Source organism: Cyprinodon tularosa, unplaced genomic scaffold, assembly GCF_016077235.1.
Source record: "Cyprinodon tularosa strain WSP-4 unplaced genomic scaffold, ASM1607723v1 ctg1340, whole genome shotgun sequence".
NCBI lineage: Eukaryota > Metazoa > Chordata > Actinopteri > Cyprinodontiformes > Cyprinodontidae > Cyprinodon > Cyprinodon tularosa.
In genome coordinates, this window is record NW_024038159.1 from 38,466 (window position 1) to 60,316 (window position 21,851).

The window sequence follows — 21,851 nt, forward strand, 5'->3', positions numbered from 1 at the left end:
ATGGAATCTTAAAGGAATATTAGGAAATGAAGGAAACATAACAGATATTCATAAACTAAGGAAAGCATTGTTTATGTATCTTAAGAATACAAAATTAAAAAATAGAATCTAATAGATGTGAAGTAACGCTGCTACACACTCATGTACAGTAGGTGGCGGTATGCACCTTAAAGTTGCTTGTGATCCGCCATAATAGAAGAGAAGAAGAAGAAGAAGAACCGTGTTTGTATTTTGTTGTTACGTGAACAATGGCTGCATGACGTCTCGCGTTCAACTCGCCTCCAACTGCTCTTAGTCCACAACTTTCGGCCAGCCCACAGACTGACGAGAAGAAACTGCTGATTGCTATCAGCGGACTGTCTCGTCAGCTTGCCCAACATACTGCCGACATGAATGACGGGTGGACAACGCCACGCTAGCGGTAAATATATGTTCGATTACTGGTAGCTATGCTAAAAGCAGCCTAGCTTAGCTAGGCAAGCTAAAGACAACCTAGCCTAGCTAGGTAAGCTAAAAGCAGCCTAGCCTAAAGCTTTATTAAAGTGTATTTTTTGTGATTCACAGGAAGCATTATGCCGTCTTAACAACTCGGAGACTAATTGCAGGCGCTATGAACCGGAGCAGGGGTAAGGTTTAAAGAATATGCTTTCATTCTGCGGTAAAAGGACATGGATACGGATGGATACCGACCATAGCTGTACTTTTTTTTTTTTCACAGACTACAGTCGCCTCACAATGAGGCGGTGACCTCCTATTTGCTCGGATTTGCACGATGTTGATAAAGACGACATTGTGTGTAAGTGACTTGTTTTAATGTTTTCTCCTTCCTTGTTACTGTGACTTGCGTTTGATTATTTTTTTTTTTATTCATACCACTCTCATTTAATTGTTTTCCAGCTGCCTGTAAGACGTATTATGAGACGGTATGCAGGAGCTTCAGATACACGCTGCTAGCCAGCACGCTGCGTGCGGAGGCTGCCAGCCTATCTGCTCGGAGTCGGGCCAGACGAAAGAGGGTAAGACTTTATTTGGTGACTATTTTTCAGGTGCATTGATAGATGTGTTGTGTCCATATGCAGTGCGCTGATTCATTGTTTTTTTTCAGCTGCTGAAGGCGAGGCAGAGTGTGCTGGCAGATGAGGAAGTGGAACTCTGGAAGTCCGCCACCGTCGACCTCATGTCCGACAAAGAAGATGGCGTCGTCGGCGGTGTCTCTGGATGGATTGTACGGTCGCCGCCATTTCGTAGGCCGGATCTCACTGAACTCTGTGTTAAGCTGCAGTCCCGGTTAGAAGCGATGCCGAAGTACAGGGCCACGCACAGTAGGCGTCTGCACATCGGACCTGCCTCGGAGGGAATGCTGCCTGTTACCTCCAACCCCGAGGAAGTAAACGGACCGTTCACGGAGTTGTAATTTTTAGATACGCATGTGTTTGGATACGCGTCGTATATAGTTGTGTGTGTTTTAATAAAGCTCTTTCTTTGCATAAACAGCTTCCTGGCAAATCTTCATTTCCTGTATAAATTCATTCATGTCCTTGATGGTAGCATAATAATTGTGTAGTAGTGTAGGATAACATAAATACACAGCATATGAATGAATAAAAATATGAAGGAATAAATATATGAATTAATAAATATATGAATGAATAAATATATGAATATATATATATATATGAATGAATAAATATATATATATATATGAATAAATATATATATGTAAATATATATATATGCCAACCAATCACGAGCGACTTTACTTGTTTAAAAAGAAGTGGTTCCGTCCAATACGCAGTAAGAAAATTAAAGCCTGGCGTGGCCACGTGTGGTTTTGCTGCCAATCACGAGCGATTTCACTTGTTTGAGAATAGTGGTTTCAGCCAATACTGAGAAGGTTATTCAAGCCAGACCTGGCCAGCCGCGCGGGTTTGCTGCATTCATATGCTAATTAGGGCCATTAGTACAGCTGATCGCTCTCCACATACGTCACGGTCCGTTTCCGACAATTTGTGGCACGACAAACGCGGACAAGCACGGGTTGCAAATTGTCGGAAACTGACGAAAATCAGGCAGATCTGCGGGAGTTTACGGGGGTTTACGGGGACGAAAATCTCACTTTTCATGCAGTGTCATTTACTGACTGTTTCCCTCTTTGCTCTCTGCAGTATAAACCTCATGGTGTTAATCTGAGCCCTGTCTGCTGGTTTCTGCTGCTGTGTGCAGCAGCAGGAGTCCAGGCTTCACTGTTAGTCAGCAATATTTTGGCAGCCCCCTGGGAGCCAATGCAGCTCGAATTCAAGAGAAGAGGGCTAAAAAAGATGGAGGATCAGATAAAAAAAAGCAGGCGGGGGATATAGCATCCCAATAGCTTTGTCTCCAGGATACAGTTGCAAGTGTGAAGGGAGAGGAAAGTTTCAGGCATCTATTGAGCCACACGGGAGGCCCATAAAGCAGAACCACCCCCCGTCTGACTTCCTTAGCCCCATGAGGAGCTCACCTGGCAGCATGATGGGATCTGCACTTACAGTATCTTTTTTCTCATTGTGTGTTCATTCACCCCCCTCCTCCGATCCACCAATCCTGCACTCCTAGATCCTTACAGGAAACTAGGTGCCAGGCCCCTGCTGCTTTGTCTCCGGCTCAGGATGGGTCCCCAGTTGAATCCATACGTCAGAGGCAGCAAAAAACACAAAGAACACTCCCTCACCAATGACACCATCAGCTTATTTTCTCTGTCTGTGCACCACTGTGTCACCTGTCTCTATCCCGGAACGGGCACTGGGATGTAAGTATTCACAAAAAGATGAGCATGTCGGCTAGCATTGAAGAACCCCAGGAAGTTTTGAATTAGGATCCAGATATTAAGAAGAGGAACAAATCTAAAGATAGGCAGAATGCTGACAAATGGATGTCACATTTAATTGAAGAAGAGGTTCATCCCATGAAGTGGAACCAAGCTGCGAAAGTCCAGGTTCATAAATTTTATTGGCAAATATTTAGCTCTGCAAACAACTAGGTGTTTTCTTTATTTTGTTGAAATCTTTCCTCATTCTGGCTGGAAATAATGTTCAGAGTTTAAGATGGCTTTCAGGCTGTCTTGGTGACAGCATGGGGGAAATCTGCCATGTGGGAAGAAGGGACCTCACCTGCCTGCTGCGGGTTTAGGCTCCTCCATTGTTGCTGCCTGGGCAGAAACAGGAGGGTCCAACCAGAGGTATGTCTAAAGCAAACTAGTATTGTATTGCCTTTCTTCAATCTATTACTTTGTAGAGCTTTTAAAACATCACTGGGTTGCTTTTTTGTCTTACATCAATGTGAAAGTTTGTCATGACAAATTTGATATCACAGATACCAACAGTCCCTGGGTCTTGATTTATGTTTTAAATAGACTTGTAATTCCTTCTGAATCAAATAATATGGTATAGTCTCTCAAACTATCTCTCCAAAAACCTCTCAGATAGTCAAAAACAGACAGTCAGCTCTTTTATGTGCTCAGCTTATCTTTTGTTTTCTAATGTTGGACCCTGTATCTCTGCCTTATATCGTGCATAATTTAAGATCCCCTAATTGTATACTTGATTGTTTTGAACCGAAATTGCTCAAAGATGTTTTGGTTCGATTGGGTCTCACTTGTTATGGATTATCAATTCCTCGTTTTGTCCTCAGGCTGTCCCCAAACCAAGATTTTTTTTTTCTTTTACAAAAAAGGCTATTTTGAAAATGAGCTACAGTTTACCGATACGTCAGAATCCAAGTTGGACTTTTTAAGCAATGGTTGAACAGCAGCATGTTTAGCATGTTTTTTAATCATCAGCTGTTTATTTTTGCTGTTCTATTGTTTTGTTGTTCTTAGATTCAGCAATGGCATTTGAAACTGTCATTCGTAAAAGGTTTTAATATTTTGAACCATAGTGGCATAGATGGTACCACCTTACATTGGTTTAAATTATATACATATTAGAAGGTCTGTTTTTTTCTGTACATCTTGGTTCTTCTATCTCTGATGTCACAGAACTCAATATTGGCATGCTGCAGGGTTCAATATTGGGCCCTTCACTATTTCTTTGTATATGCTGCTCCTTGTGTCAATTTTCTGAAAAAAAATTTTTTTTTTTTGTTTGTCAGTTTGTTTTTACAGATGACTTGCAAATGTATCTGCATTTACTGCAGTGTACAAATTCTGTTGAATGTCATATGGATATAAACACTAGATGTCACAAAATTGTCTAAAGCTAAATCAGTCTAAATCTGACATTTTAGTGTCTGAATATCCACTTCTATATCACATTGAATATCTACTTTATCACCATGCTAGAAACCTTTCTGTTTTGGTGGAAAGCTTTTTTAAATTGACAAGCAAATTCTGTAAACTAATTTTTTTAATCAAGGTTTTTCCACTTGTGTCTGCTTAGTAAAATTTAGTCCTATCTGCCTCATGCTGCTGTCGAGTGGCATGTTGCACTCTTTATATTATGGGCTTCATCAAGCCTATATTTATCATTAGCAGAATGCTGAAGCTTTTTTGCTTAAATATATGAATGTTGGCATTTTGCTCTGGCTTCCAGTCAGCTGCAGGGTTTGTTGTAAAATTTTGTTGAGGGTTTTTGAATATTTGACTTGGTTAGCTTACCTCTGTATTTCTGAGCTTCTGTTGCTCCACATTTCAGTGTGATCAACAGGGTCAGCAAATCTAGTAACTTTGGTTTTGCAAAGATCACTGCTTGAAACTAGACAGCACTGAGCATTTGCTGTGTCTGTGCCAAAACTCTGCAACAGTCTTCCCTTGAATATTAAATTGGCCCAGTCTCTTTAATTTTAGTCCTTGTTAAAAGTCTTCCTTTTTCCCTTTAGTTATCTTCAATTCAGTAAATTAACAGTGTATAGCACCAGTTTACAGCACATGTCATCCCAAGACACTTTACAGTGAAAATTCTGTCAGATCATAGAATCAGATTGATAAAAAAAAAGTTCTGTCTACGGAAACCAGCTGATTGCATCAAGTCATTGACTTGCAGGACACACTCCCTCTGCATGTGGCAACATTAGATATTCACTTGCATTTTGTCTTTAACTATACAGTCATTTCTCAGATGGAGCATGCATGCAGCGAGAGTGAAGAGGAAAAACTGTTTAACAGGAAGAAACCTCCAGCAGAACCAGGCACAGTGTGAGTGGCCTTATGCAAAGGCAGATTGGGGGGGAGAGGCCCACCTAGAACAGGCTGCCAGTCCATAAAAGAACACAACAGCCCCTTAATTTAGCATGATTTGGTTGGTTTAAGCTGGTGACGACCTTACATAAGATTCTTTTTTAAACAGTTATTAGGGATACCAAAAATCTAGTACGGTGTGATGTGCTAGAATTGGTTAATAGCAACAGTAAATAGCTTATAACAACAACTTTCACAATATTTGTTTTACGTGATAGCCATTTAAATTTAAAGCTTCTCTACAAGCTTCGACTTTCCCACTTGAAAATCTGAAATAATTTTTCCCTCTAAATATAACAGGCATGACTAATCCCCAGGTAAAACCTGTTCCACAGACCTTCCAGCTGCAATACAATTTTAACAAAGGAGCTACACAGTTTTACAGTCCTTATTTAAAGCATTTTAATTAGTATCCAATTTTTGTCAGTAAAGAAATGGTTAGCTTCTTTATTATATGGAGCCTGTCTAATTTATGGACACTGGCACAGAAACAGGGACTGCAGACTATTTGAATGTTATAGGCAGGAGAGGAGATGCTTTATTAGTGGTTACTCATCCCTAAGGCTGATTACTGAGGTGCTGAGGACTGTTGCATAACAGTATCCTCTTATCATATTCATCTCTTGTTATTGTGGACTAATCATCACATGGAGCCACTGAGCTGTTTTCCTTCTTGCAGATAGAGATTAGTCACCTGAAAACAACCTCTTGCATTTATGTAATAATGCAATCATGATGAAGGAAGATAGATTTTTTATTTTCTTTTTTGTTGTTGTTAACTATATACAAGCTGCAGATGGTACAAATTTAGGGTGCTACAAAATATTTCCAAATTTTGATTCGGTCATTATGCTGATGGCTTATGGTTTTAGGTGATTAAACAACACAAGGTAGAGAATAACTGAGGTGGAAGAATTTATATGTATATATAATATATTTAAATATATATATTTATATATTTTTTTATATATATATTTCATAATATATTTAATATTTGCATTCGGCTAAATGTATACATATTAACTGTATGTGACCTCAACACTATAGATGGAACATCAGGATCAAGGAACCCAACATATAGATCAGGGAGGAAAGTCTGGTTCAGTTTAAAGCGGGGTTAGGTTCAATATGAGCTTTGAATGGCTACAGGAGCCCTGATCAATCCATCATCATAACATGGAGAAAGGATGGACCACCTGCAGACCTGCCGACCGAGGGATGTCCACCTAGACTGGAGACAGACTGGAGAGCATCAATCAGAGCACTATGCTATCTATGAAGGAGCTTCTGACCACAAAATGACCCATCAATGTTACCACCCTGGTCCACCTCAAGAAAAAAACTTTACCAAGAGTGAAATGTTAGGAGCAATACCGGATGGCAGAGGTGTCTAATGTAGCTCAAAGCAAATACAGCAGTTCAGTATCCTGGTGTCTAGAGAACAGAGACATCTTACCACTATCCATTGCCCATATAACCTTAGAAACATGTTCAGCAGCACTATAACATGATGTGTATTTAAGGCACCAAATGTGACAACAGAATGCATTAGGATCTGGAAGGAGTGCTTTGTCTAGCAGAGTACCCCTGCAGGTGGTGAAACATTATACCTAGGAGATGCCTACGGTATCTTCAGCAGGGACAAGAAAACTGGTCTGAGTTGAAGGGCCTGGAAGAAATCCTATTAGCAGAGGCAGAAGACTGGAGACTGGGTTGAAGGTTAACCTTCTTGCAGGATAAACACCAAAGAGATCAAATAGTTTTGTCAAAGTTCAGAGTTCCAATGGTAAATATGAGGCAAGATGCTGACTTTAATGGATTAGAGTTCATCTTCATTTAGTCTGATTGATCTATGGCTGTTACAGGCAAACATGTCAATGTCTAGATCTAGAAAGCTGATAGAGACATTTTATTCTTTTATTAAATGCAAAATAAAACGTTTTTTTTCCCCTTCAAATAAATCCATGTGCTACTAAGTGATTATCTTTAAAACTCTGAAAAAATACATTGAATTAGGTTGGCTTTATATTACGAAATTCACAATTTAACCTATTTATTGAGTGTTTTTGATGTTCTTTTATGTACTAAATATCAGATAAAATCTGCCATTTTGGCCTTTCTTCTGACGTTATCCAGTTTCCCCTACCTGAAAACATCTAAAATAGCAAGTATTTAATGGAGCACGGTTAGATTTACAGGTTGACATGAGCCTTCATTGGTGTAGAGGCTCTCAGTCATGTTGAGAGGGAGCTGTCTGCGTGTTATTTATTGTGCCCAAAGTGCGCTCCAACACCGTGCGTGCGTCAAGCCCCCGTCTCTTTCCACTCCTCTCTTTCTTCCCTGGGTTGGTGTTAGAAAGCGCCTCGGTCATAATAGGCTTGTTGGAGGTGGACGGATATTAAAAAAGACCTATATTGGTCCAATCCAAGCTGTCAAGGGCAGGAACCTGAGCAGGTGGCTCCTCCAGACGCAGGCACCGTCGACAGCTTGTCGCGCTCCTTAATCTCCCCTCTGACGACAGCGCATTACCCGGTGCGCGTAAAACCGGGAGAGCGGGAGGTTTGGGTTGGAGATTCTCATCAGTCATCAGGATTTAACTCATCGCTGTTCATTCAGCCGGTCTCCAAGACACATTTCTGGAAAGTTTGCCTTTTCTTTGCGGATCAGCTGATATGGAGATAAGGAATCGTTGTTGGATTTTATAATTTTCTCTTGTGATTATTTGCAATCAAGAGTGACTGAAAACGCAAGATGTTGCCCGAAATAAATAACAAGGTGAGGAAAAGATGTTAAAAACTATAATTGAGATTTAATTCATTGTTTGCGATGATTTTTTGTTTTACAAACAAATTATTTTAATTTATTTAATTAGCTTCCCTCAACCAGGAAGTATCATATTAAGATTTCTTATGAGACCAACCTTAAAAATAACTTTAAAGTATATAGATACATATTCATGAATAGATGATGACAGATTAGTCAAATTAGGTTTTTTCATATTAATGTTGCACTAAAATTAGATCATATGTAGGCTGTTTCTGCCTAGATACAGATCCAATATTGAAATGTATTCCATTTTTGCATCAACTCAAAAATTAGGCTGTAGCTGGAATTGATCTAACTTATATGGTTTGTGGATTTGGGCAGTGAATTCTTTCTAAGTTTAAAGAAAGTTCGGATGATTCATCTGCTATATTCTGATTTCATTTTTTTTCCTCTTTGCACCCCAACACCTGAAAAAAATCTGATCCCTTTCTATTTCAGTCTTTTAGACCCATTTATTTTAGTGTTGGTTGTGCTGACAGATTCCATAAGTCTAAATGTGTTCTGGTGTGTTTTTCACGCCGTACATGGGAACTGATTAAATTTATCCATTGCTGCTATTGGATCTTAAAGACCAAAACTCATGTTAGTCCGAGTACAAACTTATCAGCTTTAGAAGGGTCCTTTTGACCTCCTGGTCATAGTTGGTTGGCATCAGAACACAGGTTATGGTCTGATGTTAGGATGGGATGATTTTCCTCTAATAATTAACCACCTGACAGATGATAGTGTGACTGTTTTACAGTTTGTTGATGTTTACTGTGGTTCCTGTTTTATTGCCTTGGTTTGACTCTCTGACCAGCTGACCCTCCTGGATATGAAGCTCTTCTTGTACATTTGCAAGGATCGTCCTAGATCACATCAAGTCCTGCAGCTGAATGGACAAAGTTTACCGCCCACCTGTTTTCTCTTTGACATAACCGTATTTTAAACAAAAATATATTACAAAATGATATTTTGACCAAATCTGCACTCATATAGCATCAATTGTGCATTCCTGAATATATCTACTCAATAACTTTCTGTTATAGCTCTATCTCTGCTGCACTGACTAAACCACAGAGCTCACGGTACACTACTATGGTGCTGATATACATTTATACCTAATGTAAATGTGGTCACATCACATTTATCTGTGACACCTGTTGAGCTGTCAGGTGTTTGCTGTCTGTTAGATGAGCTTACAGCGGATCTTCACAGGTGATGTTCTAGGTAGACAGCCTGCCATACTGACCCATATGGCTCCTGCTGTCACACAGCTCACAGGTTATAAAGCAACTTAACAATTGTGCCACTACAACTGCAGATTAAAGTAATTTCCCTCTGGGATTATCAAAGTATTTCGGATTCTGATTCTGATTCCTAACTGAACAGTAAATAGAATAAAGTTATTTTATAATTCCATTTGTAAAGCACAGCTCATTACTTGTTCTTTTAAATGTGATTATAATAGCTTACAGCAGGTGAATAATCAATAACAGATTTCTGTATTATTTTTTCATTGTATTAGTCCAATAAAAAAAAAGGAATTAGATACAGAAATTTAGTGTAGTGGCCATGTGATGAACATGTGTCGCTAATTAAACTGTTACAGACCTTTTATTTGTCTGAATACTAATAAAGTTAAGTGAAAGGATAAAGTGTGATAGAAAATGTGTTTTTTGCATTGCCTTTTAGAATTTAGTTCTGAGAGTAAAACTAAGAGGGAGTTATTTAAGGTTTCATATTTGGACTTCATGAGCTCTATCAGATCAGTAAATATTAGAATCTAATGCATCTCAGGGATTTCAGCTTCATGCTTGAGATTTAATTTCTGGAATAAATTACCTTTCCAAAGATATTCACGTTGTCACTGAGAAGAAGAGCAGGATGGGATTATTACATGAATTGTTCAAGTTTTGATGAATTTAGTTGAAAGTATGTAACTGAATTTGATGTTTTGGTGTTTTTTTGGACCCCCTACATTTTTCTGTATAGGCATTAAATGTATTTTTTAAAGTACTTTGAGCGGACAATTGTTGTGAAGTCTACCACTGAGAATTAATAAATGTATAGTTGGAGCTAATTCATAAACAGAAATGAATTAAACTTAGTAACAGAGCAGCTCTAGGAACTTTTTCTTTGATTTAGTTAAAAAACAAAAGCTTTTATACCTCTTTGTTTATTGAATGGCACCTCTGTGGAATAGCTCTGGTATTGTTTAAGCTTCTAGTCAATGATAAAGCCTTTGAGATTACGATGAGGAAGCTCTTTCCTACAGAACAGCTGTAAACAGCACACCACTCATCCTGATCAGCCCCTCCCTCTCTCCCTGCCAGAGAGGTAGATTGAGTTTAACACGAATCTCCACATGAAGATAAGCCTTTATTCGCCCATATGGTGTCACCCACCAGAGATGCGTGCTCACCTCCTAATTAATAAAGCACGTGTAACCTCGCTCTGAGCTACTGAATCATACAAATGTGTGCATCAGTCTTTTTTTCCCCTTTCTTTTCTGGAACATCCAGACCTTTTTGGTGATTTTCTTTAATGCATTCTGTCAGATTGATCTCCAGTGTGGTCTGGCACATATTCAGCCTTCTGCAGGCACATGGACGTGCACATGAGTATGCAACTGCACAAACCGGAGTGAGCACAGACAGGAACGTTGTTGCTGGGTTTTTTGCAGGAGTGATCTATTTTAGGATCACAGTGCATTATTTTTACCAGCCTGGTTATAAGCAGGCTCAGGTGCCTGTAGGCTGTGGGTTGCTTAAGAGACTAGAGAACCAAGCCAGCACAAACACAAGAAGTTTCATTATTTTCCTCTGCTGCTTTGTTTGGTACAATTTAGTGAAAGGTAATCTATTAAAATGCATTGATGAACCCGCAATTCATCATTCTGTACAAAAGTAAAGTAAATAAAAGTCAGTTCTTGCGTGGATATTTCTTTTTTATTTGCACCCAGCTTTTCTTTTCTTTTTTTTTTACATTCTATTTCATAAAGTTGCTCCTGCTTGTCCTGCAGGCGTCAAGGCCAGAGGCGTTCCCTCACCCCCACAGGCTCCCAGCAGAAGGTAGCCGTATTGGAACAAATCGACCATGTTCACAGGTCAGTGCTTCCTCTGCATGATGCTGCTGCAGCTGACACAGCCCAGAACATGCTGTAACAACAGGAGCATCCTTTCCCTTTCATGTTAAAATCATAAGAGTGTTTCCATTAGGAAAACCTCAATGTCCATAGAGTAGCTTCTGTTGAACATTAGAGGCTTTCACTTATACTCCATGGATCATCAACAGAGAAACTGTTGATAAAGTTGCAAATATGTGTAGATGTGTGCGTGCTAACAACAAGCTGCCACTGATTGACGAACATCATATTTAAACATTATGTTCCCCCAGTCTGTAGCCCGTAGCTGCATGTACTGGTGACTATCTTTAGCCCTATCTCCATGCGTCATTACCAAGTTAGCAGATCTTGCTGCAGCATAAAACAAAGCAGTTATAAATATCTACTATCCAAAATAAAATTGGGGTTTTTTGTGAATGAGCAAAGTGGACAGGGATGCCGTACAGTCATAACAAGGTTTCATGGCATGGGACAAGCCTCCTGTTGACTTTAAACAGGAGGACTAATTTTGTCCATCATTGTAGGAACTAAGCATGGCATGGCTACAACACATGTAATCGTGCTACGAGAGCAATCACTGTGTCAGTCAGAGAAAAGCGGGTTGCTCTGCTCCACCTTCCCCCACAAACATTACACAGACAGACCCTGTCAAACCCAGCCTGGTGAAGCTTTGTCCCCATGTTACTCTGACCCTGATCGGTAATTCCAGCCGCTACCTGCCGGGGGGGTCCTGGACACCTGAGCTTCCATGACAGGAGGTAGAAAGTTAGAGAGAAACCAAACGGATGAAGACGTATCTGATTCAGATCATGAAGACTGGACTTATAAAAAAAAAAAAAGGAATAGTATGCAACAAGAATTTAAAGATTTTTTATTTATTTGTATAACACCCTCATCCCCAGCCCCACACCAAAGTTAGTATTTATATCCACTTAAATGAACCTAATTTTATTTAAATTTCTTTATTTACACCTAACTCTGACATTTAAACTAACCCTAACAAATATCACCATATTCCTAACCCTAATTTTGACACCTTAACATAAAAAATGGACATTAGTACCAACCTTTGGTTCCCTCAGATGTTTAGTAAATATAACAAAAAGGGTCCTAAGTAGGAAATATAATCAAGTACACACACACGTGTCACATTCTCCCAGTGGGGACTTTCCTTTGACTTTTATTCATACTGCATTCATTTGTATGGCCTAACCCTAACCACTACCAAAACTTATCTAAGTCCTAAGCCTTACCTCCTCAAGAAAAAACTTCTCCTCATTGGAACCAGTTGTTGGTCCCCACAAGTATCTAAAAGTCCCCATAAAGCAACATATTCCTGGGAAATTGTCCCCACAAGGTGACAGAAACATCGCCACACATTGCCTGGGGTCAAAATAATTGTTTCAGATCATAAAAGCTATTTTAGTATCAGAAGAAAAAACCTCTCAGTTAAAGTCAGTGTTCATGAGTAGGAGAGAGATGGTGCAATAAAGGAGAACCAACGGATAATTAAAAAAGGCCCACCTGACATTTACCCAAACAGCATTCTTTAGGATTTCCAACACTTTTGGTCAATTATTTTGGGGGCTGACAGAATAAAAGTAGATCTATCTTTTATTTAAGTGTGTATCTTGTTATATCTGAACTAAAACAAACAGGAGTTTAATTTTAAAACTCACATTCATAACAGATCCTTCATGTCCAGACTATTGTCTAAATTCTGTATCAACGAACTTGTTCTTCTACCAAGTAAAGCTGGAATAGTTGGTGCCTTTTTCAGCCATCTGATTGACAGTGCACAGCAACAGATGGCATAGAGGCAGTGCTGCTAAGTTGTTAATTCAATCCATTAGGAGTTTAATCAATCAAACTTTACTCATATTTACATATCATGACTTACTTCTATAATTTTACTAATGTTTCAATGGGCGTTTTAATACAGCAGGTGTTAAGATTTAAACCTTTTTGTAATTTACAGAAATTCAGCTCTGGTTTGGGGTCCCTGCCTCAGCTCGAAACACCAGTGGTCCAGGTGGTGGTCAGCAATGCCAAAAACCAGCAGCAACAATCAGACAATATCCTGCCCCAAATCACCAACAAAGGGGGTCAGAACAACTATCAAACGGTGAGACATTCATCTATGAGACACATGTGCAGCTGTTGATAGCAGCAGCACAGTACCATCTGATACTTTAAAGCAGAAGATCAATTTCGAAACCTTTTCAACTGTCCACTTGTATCTATATTTTCTTTTTTGTGTGTGTTACTAAGCAGGTGGAGAGGTCAAAGCCGACCCAACAGCCCACAATGCGTTACGGTGCAGCACCAGATAAGGTGTCCATGTCACGCAACAGCAAGGCCTTTGGTAACAAGCTGGAGAAGGAGAAAGCATATGAAGGACAAAGGTTGCCCATGTCACCAACAGGTATGTCAGTTTTGATGAGAAGATTTACAGGAGCTTAATGACGGGCTTTTATATACACTATATTGCCAAAAGTATTTGCTCACCTGCCTTGACTCACATATGAGCTTAAGTGACATCCCGTTCCTAATCCATAGGGTTCAATATGACGTCGGTCCACCCTTTGCAGCTAGAACAGCTTCAACTCTTCTGGGAAGGCTGTCCACAAGGTTTAGGAGTGTGTTTATGGGAATTTTTGACCATTCTTCCAGAAGCGCATTTGTGAGGTCGCACACTGATGTTGGACGAGAAGGCCTGGCTCTCAGTCTCCGCTCTAATTCATCCCAAAGGTGCTCTATCGGGTTGAGGTCAGGACTCTGTGCAGGCCAGTCAAGTTCATCCACACCAGACTCTGTCATCCATGTCTTTATGGACCTTGCTTTGTGCACTGGTGCACAGTCATGTTGGAAGAGGAAGGGGCCAGCTCCAAACTGTTCCCACAAAGTTGGGAGCATGGAATTGTCCAAAATGTCTTGGTATGCTGAAGCATTCAGAGTTCCTTTCACTGGAACTAAGGGGCCAAGCCCAGCTCCTGAAAAACAACCTCACACCATAATCCCCCCTCCACCAAACTTTACACTTGGCACAATGCAGTCAGACAAGTACCGTTCTCCTGGCAACCGCCAAACCCAGACCCGTCCATCAGATTGCCAGATGGAGAAGCGCGATTCGTCACTCCAGAGAACGCGTCTCCACTGCTCTAGAGTCCAGTGGCGGCGTGCTTTACACCACCGCATCCGACGCTTTGCATTGCACTTGGTGATGTATGGCTTGGATGCAGCTGCTCGACCATGGAAACCCATTCCATGAAGCTCTCTGCGCACTGTTCTTGAGCTAATCTGAAGGCCACATGAAGTTTGGAGGTCTGTAGTGATTGACTCTGCAGAAAGTTGGCGACCTCTTCGCACTATGCGCGTCAGCATCCGCTGACCCCGCTCCGTCAGTTTACGTGGCCTACCACTTCGTGGCTGAGTTGCTGTCGTTCCCAAACACTTCCATTTTCTTATAATACAGCTGACAGTTGACTGTGGAATATTTAGGAGCGAGGAAATTTCACGACTGGATTTGTTGCACAGGTGGCATCCTATCACAGTTCCACGCTGGAATTCACTGAGCTCCTGAGAGCGACCCATTCTTTCACAAATGTTTGTAAAAACAGTCTGCATGCCTAGGTGCTTGAATTTATACACCTGTGGCCATGGAAGTGATTGGAACACCTGATTCCAATAATTTGGATGGGTGAGCAAATACTTTTGGCAATATAGTGTATGTTAATACATTTCCTGTAACATTTAAAATGTCCCTACTGCGCTGAAAATAGTACGCTGGCATTGAGAGAAACCGATTCTTAATCCTCCGCATTTGGCTGAGCTGTTTCTAATGTACCAGTGACTCATCATGTCCTCCTCTTCCACCAACTTCCCACCACAGAGGCACTAAATAACTTCAGGGAGCGGCTGACGGAGTTTGAGCAGGAGGAAATCCATGACTTTGCAGAGGTCTGGTATCTTGGTCTGGGCTCCCAGAAAATCGAGGGTTCCCAAGGAGCGGCGCAGAACAACGGATATGATGACGAGCATGGAAGCTACATCAGGGTAAGATTTCTAAAGCTGGATTACAGCTCATTTAAAAATAAGAGATGGATTTTATGGTTTTAATAAACCACTATCCCAGTATAAAGTAAATTATGTTATTTTAATGTTGCCTACACTGCAAAGAAGCTATAGTTCAGGAGGAAAGGGCTCATCCTGCCATTAAAAAAGCCTATATTGAGGTTTAGGTGTTTTAGATAAAACAATTTATATAGCTATGGCTTCCAATGTGAAGTTTCAAAGACTTATTTTGAATTAATGCTTAAAACAGCTTCTAATAAATAAACAGTGGCAGAGGGATGAAAACCTTGCAAACCCGTGAATTCACCGCAAATTAAACAGTATTGCTAGGGCAATACTGTTGGAACATGTACCAGTAGGTAAATACAGGTGTCACTGTTGGAACAATTTTCTCCGCCTCTCCTTGCTGCGACATCTTCATGTGCTCTGTGTTGTGGTTTGAGAGGGCGGCGCTTGGTGATGGCGTGCCTGGGTCCGCGATTGCGATTGGTTAGGAGGAAGTAGTGACTAGCATAAACCTACATGATAGGCTACAATGAGAAGGAAGGAAAACTGCGTTTCTTTATCGAACTTTTATCGACCCTCTTTTTTTCTATTGCGCCACACGTCTATCGATCGATATATATCGTTATTGAATTATCGCCCAGCCCTAAGTATTACAAATACAAAAATTGTACAAATTTTCTACTTTAACAACAGTGTTCTGCATTAAGAAATAAAAATAGGAAATAATTGACATATTTTCATTTGTTGATCAGTGTCCAATCTAAATAACAAACTAAAAATCCACCTGATTTAGAAGGCATATAAACACACTCAAGAAATATCAGGACAAATCTGGACAAGTAAGACACTTTTCCTCAGTAGACTTTGAAACCGAACTGTACAAGACATGAAATTTTAAACATCAGTTTCCTACTAATATATTTTTATTTTGATCAGAGAGATATCAATTAAAGAGGTCTTAAAATGTTGGTTGGTTAAAACAAGTTATCTATTTAATGAGGCCTAATGAACTATACATTTCCACATGTTGAACAAGTCTGTGGTGGCAGTGGAAAGAAACAACTACATTTTACCATGTTTGTCATTTGTCAAGAGATACAACAAATACTGAGATAATCCCATGACGAGACTCAAGTTAATAGCACCTCTAATTCCATTAGGGGCTATATACAGGTTGGAAACACCAAATAGACAGCTCTAGCCCAGGAGCATTTTCCTCTGGAAGGAAAACAAGAGTATGCCAAGTTACTGGAAATCCAGGGAAGGGTCGCAGATAAACACAGAAGCCGTTAAGAGGAACGGCGTTGGTTCTGTTGTTTGAGTTGGTCCAGATCAGAGGCACAGCTAAACAAAGACGCACTGCGCCGTAGTTCAGCAGCTGATTACCAGAACCCAGAGAGAGGCTGGTTTTGTTGTTGAATAAAGAATGAGCAGGCTCAGAGTCTTCTGGGAATAATTAGCCATGCGACTGACAGCTGTGAATCATTAGATGATCTGTAATGAGTTACGTTTTAAGGCTATTATTTGGACTTAAGTGTCTATTAAAATTCTTTTAGTTATATGTCAGTAAAAATAAAGTCAGAGAAGAGTCACTGGTTAAATGAAGTGCCTCATGGTCATATAAATACAGGGCTTTTTATTAGCTTTCCTATGTAGGTTCTGGGCAGTCGTGGGTAAGCGGTTAGGGTGTCAGACTTGGATCCCAAAGGTTACCGGTTCGACTCCCGACCCGCCAGGTTGGTGGGGGGAGTAATTAACCAGCGCTCTCCCCCATCCTCCTCCATGACTGAGGTACCCTGAGCATGGTACCGTCCCGCCACACTGCTCCCTTGGGGCGCCATTGAGGGCTGCCCCCTTGCACGGGTGAGGCATAAATGTAATTTCATGGTGTGCAGTGTTCACTTGTGTGTGCTGTGTGTGTCACAATGACAATGGGAGTTGGAGGAGTTTCCCAAAGGGCTTTAAATATGTGATAATGATATGATAATATTTTGCTTATTTATAGAACATTATAAAATAAAAGAAACGTTTCTGTTGTCTTCCAGGTGCTGCATGACCACATAGCATACAGGTTTGAAGTTCTTGAGGTGATCGGGAAAGGTTCCTTTGGGCAAGTCCTGAAATGTCTGGACCACAAGAACAATGAACTTGTTGCTATAAAGATGATACGCAATAAGAAGAGGTGTGTCATTTCTTTCTATTATTTTCTCTTTTTTTGCTTAAAATAAATGTCTTATTTTAATTCAGAAACATTCTATCTTTCTATGTATTGAAGAAAACATTTCTTGGGACCAACTAAGAGCCATCTATTGGCATTTATTCAACATCTGATAGTGCTGTGAGATTTTCCCACATGCTTGCACCGTGATCGTTTTACATTTTATGAGTCTGCCAATTTGTTGAGACCAGATTTAGCCTGATGGAAGTAAGTGCTTTGCGGTGTAATCTTACCTTTCCCTCCTGTTGAGAGCCACAGTTGGCCACAAAGTTCTGAGTCCTGTTAGTTAAACTTGGGAGTGTTTGGAGTTTTACAACACTTCAATACAGCGGAAAGCAAAATAGGTGCAAAGTGTCACAAATTTAGAGGAATTCCTTGCTGTTTTAGACAGGCTGAGTATTAATGCATTAATGCTTGTTAGTGTTAATCATTGTCTTAATAAAACATTTGTTTCTCTGAGTTTCTTGATTTTGATATTTCATTTTTTTTCTGCAGATTTCATCACCAAGCTCTAGTGGAGCTAAAGATTCTAGAAGTAATAAAGAAGAAAGATAAAGACAACCTGCACAATGTCATTCACATGAAAGAGCACTTTTACTTCCGGAATCACCTTTGCATCTCCTTTGAACTTCTCGGGTCAGTAAAGCACAAACAATTGGCCTTAACAGGAGACTATGGGCACTTTTATTAATAATTGATCTTATAATTAGGGGTTCCTCACCTTTAAACACGTTAAAATCTCAAAGCCTAATGCGAAACCCGTCAGGAACTGTGCTAACGGAACATTCTCTTTGTATCTTAAGCCATCTACCTATTAGAATAAACGGCCACTGATATCTATTTGAAGGTGAAGGTTTACATGTCACTCAGGCTGAATGACCTTTAGGGGACGTCTTGGACGAGCACCTTGTCTAACATTACTGTCACTGTATCCATTAGTTAAAGCCTTGATCAGGGCCCTATCTCTTACCCTATCTTGCTTCATGGTGCGAAGGATCTAGTTGCATATACTCTAAAGAAATTTTTGCTTATCACAAGAAGCAAGAAATAGCAGCCGTATACATCCTGCCCACCTTTGAATGTGATCACAGTCCACTTATTTTCAAGAATGATCTTGAAAATAGGTCAGGGTTTCATCAGAGGTGTTAAGGAGCAAAACATCTGGCTGGCAGCTCTGCTTGATAATATGATGCATCCTTTCCTATGTAAACCTTTTACATTATTCTCTCTGCAGACATGTATGGATTACAAACATAAATTTTAAACTCTTAATATCCACCTCATTTTCGGAAATTTTCCTAATTTGCATACCCAAATGGAAAAGCAAATAACTTAGGAACTGTAAAATTGGGTGAGTAGAACACAGACCAAGCTGCATCAGTTCAAACGTGAATCAAAGTTGCTGTTTTTTTATTCTCCAAAATGAAAGGACTTTTTTGAACAGCAGTAATAAAGACATGCTTGAGAAAAGGTCTCATTGTATTACATTTGTTCTACATCATGTCAACCACAAATGCAGAAAATTTCAGACCTCTAGCTACAACAGTTCCAGAGCTGTGGGGCTTTGATCTTTTGGTGTCACCAGCATCTCCAAAAATCTCCAAATGTGCCAAATTTTGCCAAATGCTTTTTCTATGCTTTGCTTTATTATTTTACCCATAGAATAACACTGAAGCATTTTGATGGCCACAAAACATTCAGGAAGCAAGTATTTTCCACTTTTTTCAGAATCAGTTTATATAACAAAATGTAGCATTATTACACCTATAATAACATAAAAATCTATAAAAGATAGTTAAACTGCTGCTTTTCAAGCTAAAATAAGCCCCAGTGCCTTTTCTGAGCTGTATTTGATTTAATTTCTTCAGCCTTAGGCATTTTAATAAAACGAAATCTGCATCCAAACTTTAAAAAAATAGGACCGTTGTCATCATTCAGCTTGGACCTGCGCGCTTTGATCCAGCAGCAGCTGTCTCTGTCTCTAACGCAAGCCTGTAACACAGTTACCATTATTCTCTCTGCAAACATGTATGGATTACAAACAAATAAATATTTTAAAGAGGTGATTTTGCCCTATCTGGTAAATGTCCCTCAGCAGCTTGATGAGTCCTGTTTTGTCCCTTCTGACAGGGTGAACCTTTATGAGCTCATCAAAAAGAACAACTTCCAGGGTTTCAGCCTCGCTCTCATCCGTCGGTTCGCCCATGCTCTTCTCAGGTGCCTACAGATGCTACACAGGGAGAAGATCATCCACTGTGATCTTAAACCGGTATTGACGATTAAACTCTATCTGGCCTTATTATGCAGTTAGAAAATGTATGAATGACTGACTGGTGTGTGTATCACTGGATAGAGATATCGCTTTGGGTCTGAATAACTATCACTAGGTTTCCATAGAATAATAATAGTTCATTGAGCTCCCTCTTGTGGATAGCATTGTACATAGCATTATACAGCTGCTTGAAGAAATTCTAACATGTTTGCAAAACTGCTTCAATAGGAAAACATCCTTCTGTCTCAGCGAGGGCCGGGGAACATCAAGGTGGTTGACTTTGGATCAAGCTGCTATGAACAACAAAGAGGTAATTAATAAATGAATTACTTATTAATAACTAAATACTGCAAAGCAGAGGGACCCAGATATGAATGTAACTGGTTTGAATATTTCTTTATTTTCCCCCTCATTCCACTATTTGTAGTGTACACCTACATCCAGAGTCGCTTCTATCGCTCCCCAGAGGTGATCCTGGGCCACCCGTACAGCATGGCCATCGACATGTGGAGTCTGGGCTGCATCCTGGCTGAGCTCTACACAGGCTACCCCCTCTTCCCAGGAGAGAGCGAAGTGGAGCAGATAGCCTGCATAATGGAGGTAGGGCTCCAGACAAAACACCTCTGTGTAAAAGTAATTACCTCTTTACAGGCTTATACTGTTTTTGCTTTTTTTTGTCAAACTCAAATGTTTTAGATCTGCAATGAATTTTGCACATTACAAACCTAAACCCTGAGTATAAAAATTACAGGAAAATTATGTTTTAAAACATCCTAAGTGGCTCTGAAAAAGTTTATCCCTTAAATCTAAAACAATAATAAGACAAACCTTAAGAGGAGATGAATACTTTTTCATATTTAGGTTTTTCTCTGCTTTGTCTCTGTTTGAAAAAGTTCTGGTGTTTTAACCTGCAGGTTCTTGGCATGCCTCCAAATGACTTTGTTCAGTCGGCATCAAGGAGGAAATTGTTCTTTGGTAAGGATTTTTTGTTGAAACAAGCATATCGGCCTTTTAAAAGCCGTTTAATCTAATATATGATTATGTTCTGTGCGCAGACTCCAAAGGAAACCCAAGGAACATCACCAACAGCAAAGGGAAGAAACGGAAACCCGACTCCATAGAGATATCAGCAGCACTGAAAACCAATGATCCTTTATTCCTGGATTTTATCCAGCGCTGTCTTGCGTAAGTTTCAGCTTCACATCTATGAAACATCATTGGATTTGGTACTTCAGAGCTTCTTTTTGGTTCTGCATGCTGCATTGAGATTATAAACAATTATTGTCTAAAGCTTGTTTTAAGTTTAGAGATTTACATTTTCTTTCGTAATATAAGTTTTTTTCCTGTTCTTCTTAGTTGGGATCCAACTAAGAGAATGACTCCTGATGAAGGACTGCAGCATCAGTGGATCCTAGAAGGAAATTTTAACAAAGTTCGATCCCGAACCAAGCCTACGGCAAAGAGGACCACGGACAGTTCCACCAGTACAGACAGACAAGCAAACAACTGTCCTGGTAAGTGTGTCACAAGCCTCCATGTGCACTTTAAATGTCAGTAAAATAAATGCGGAAAATATGACATATTTGCATTGATTTACTTGTGCATCAGAGAAAGTCAGCTCAGAACATGGCAGCAATGACAAGATGAAAAGGGACGGTTCAGCAGCTGGAACACAGACGGCGTCTGGCGAACGTCTGCGGCCCATCGGGGCCTCGGCCGAGGAGGAGGTGTATGAAAATGGGGACAAAAACACAAAGCAGCAAGAGGGCAGTGGAGAGAGGCCAGTTCATATCATCATTAAGCCTCAAGAAGAAATGAGTACAGAAAGAAAAGATGGGTAGGAATCACGTCAGTGCCGTTTGAGGAAAGGATGATGCGTTCGTGAGAGGTTGGAACTATGGATGTTTAGGTGGGAAGTTAAAGAAAGCAGCTGTTGTTCGGGTCTGGACCTCCATAAAAAAGACCCTTAATACAGTAAGGCTGATCAGTAATGTCTCTAAACAAGATGAAGACAAGTCTGACATTTTAAAGCAGCTGAAGTCATTTTTTTTCTACATTTGCAGCATGGTTAGAAAAAAAAAATCAGATGGAAAGGAAAAAGAAGATGAATGCGGATGGACATATTCTATGTTTTTAGTAA

General features: G+C 40.0%; 1 protein-coding gene across 6 annotated transcripts; it reads left to right on the forward strand.

Moving 5' to 3' along the window:
- The first annotated feature begins 3,077 nt into the window (after positions 1 to 3,077).
- dyrk4 (dual-specificity tyrosine-(Y)-phosphorylation regulated kinase 4) lies at positions 3,078 to 21,793 on the forward strand. 6 transcript variants are annotated; one of them, XM_038277764.1, is made up of 14 exons: positions 3,078 to 3,214; positions 11,040 to 11,123; positions 13,120 to 13,266; positions 13,413 to 13,566; positions 15,034 to 15,197; positions 17,267 to 17,403; positions 17,935 to 18,075; positions 19,570 to 19,708; positions 19,940 to 20,021; positions 20,139 to 20,311; positions 20,626 to 20,686; positions 20,767 to 20,896; positions 21,068 to 21,225; positions 21,317 to 21,793. In XM_038277764.1, the coding sequence occupies exons 1-14, from the start codon at positions 3,125 to 3,127 to the stop codon at positions 21,550 to 21,552; spliced, it is 1,896 nt and encodes a 631-aa protein (XP_038133692.1). In that variant the 5' UTR covers positions 3,078 to 3,124; the 3' UTR covers positions 21,553 to 21,793. The 6 variants fall into 6 exon arrangements, with proteins under 6 accessions (XP_038133692.1, XP_038133694.1, XP_038133693.1 ...); XM_038277766.1 differs by having other exon boundaries at positions 3,081 to 3,214; positions 21,320 to 21,793; XM_038277765.1 differs by having other exon boundaries at positions 3,081 to 3,214; positions 13,416 to 13,566.
- Positions 21,794 to 21,851: the final 58 nt, after the last annotated feature.

What these genes read in the sequence shown, in the direction of transcription:
- dyrk4 (XM_038277764.1), top strand. Translation starts at nt 3,125, where the DNA reads ATGTGGGAAGAAGGGACCTCACCTGCCTGCTGCGGGTTTAGGCTCCTC. An exon ending in ATCTCCTTTGAACTTCTCGG is followed by an intron (nt 18,076 to 19,569) that starts GTCAGTAAAGCA and finishes CCCTTCTGACAG; the next exon opens with GGTGAACCTTTATGAGCTCA. An exon ending in TCCACTGTGATCTTAAACCG is followed by an intron (nt 19,709 to 19,939) that starts GTATTGACGATT and finishes CTGCTTCAATAG; the next exon opens with GAAAACATCCTTCTGTCTCA.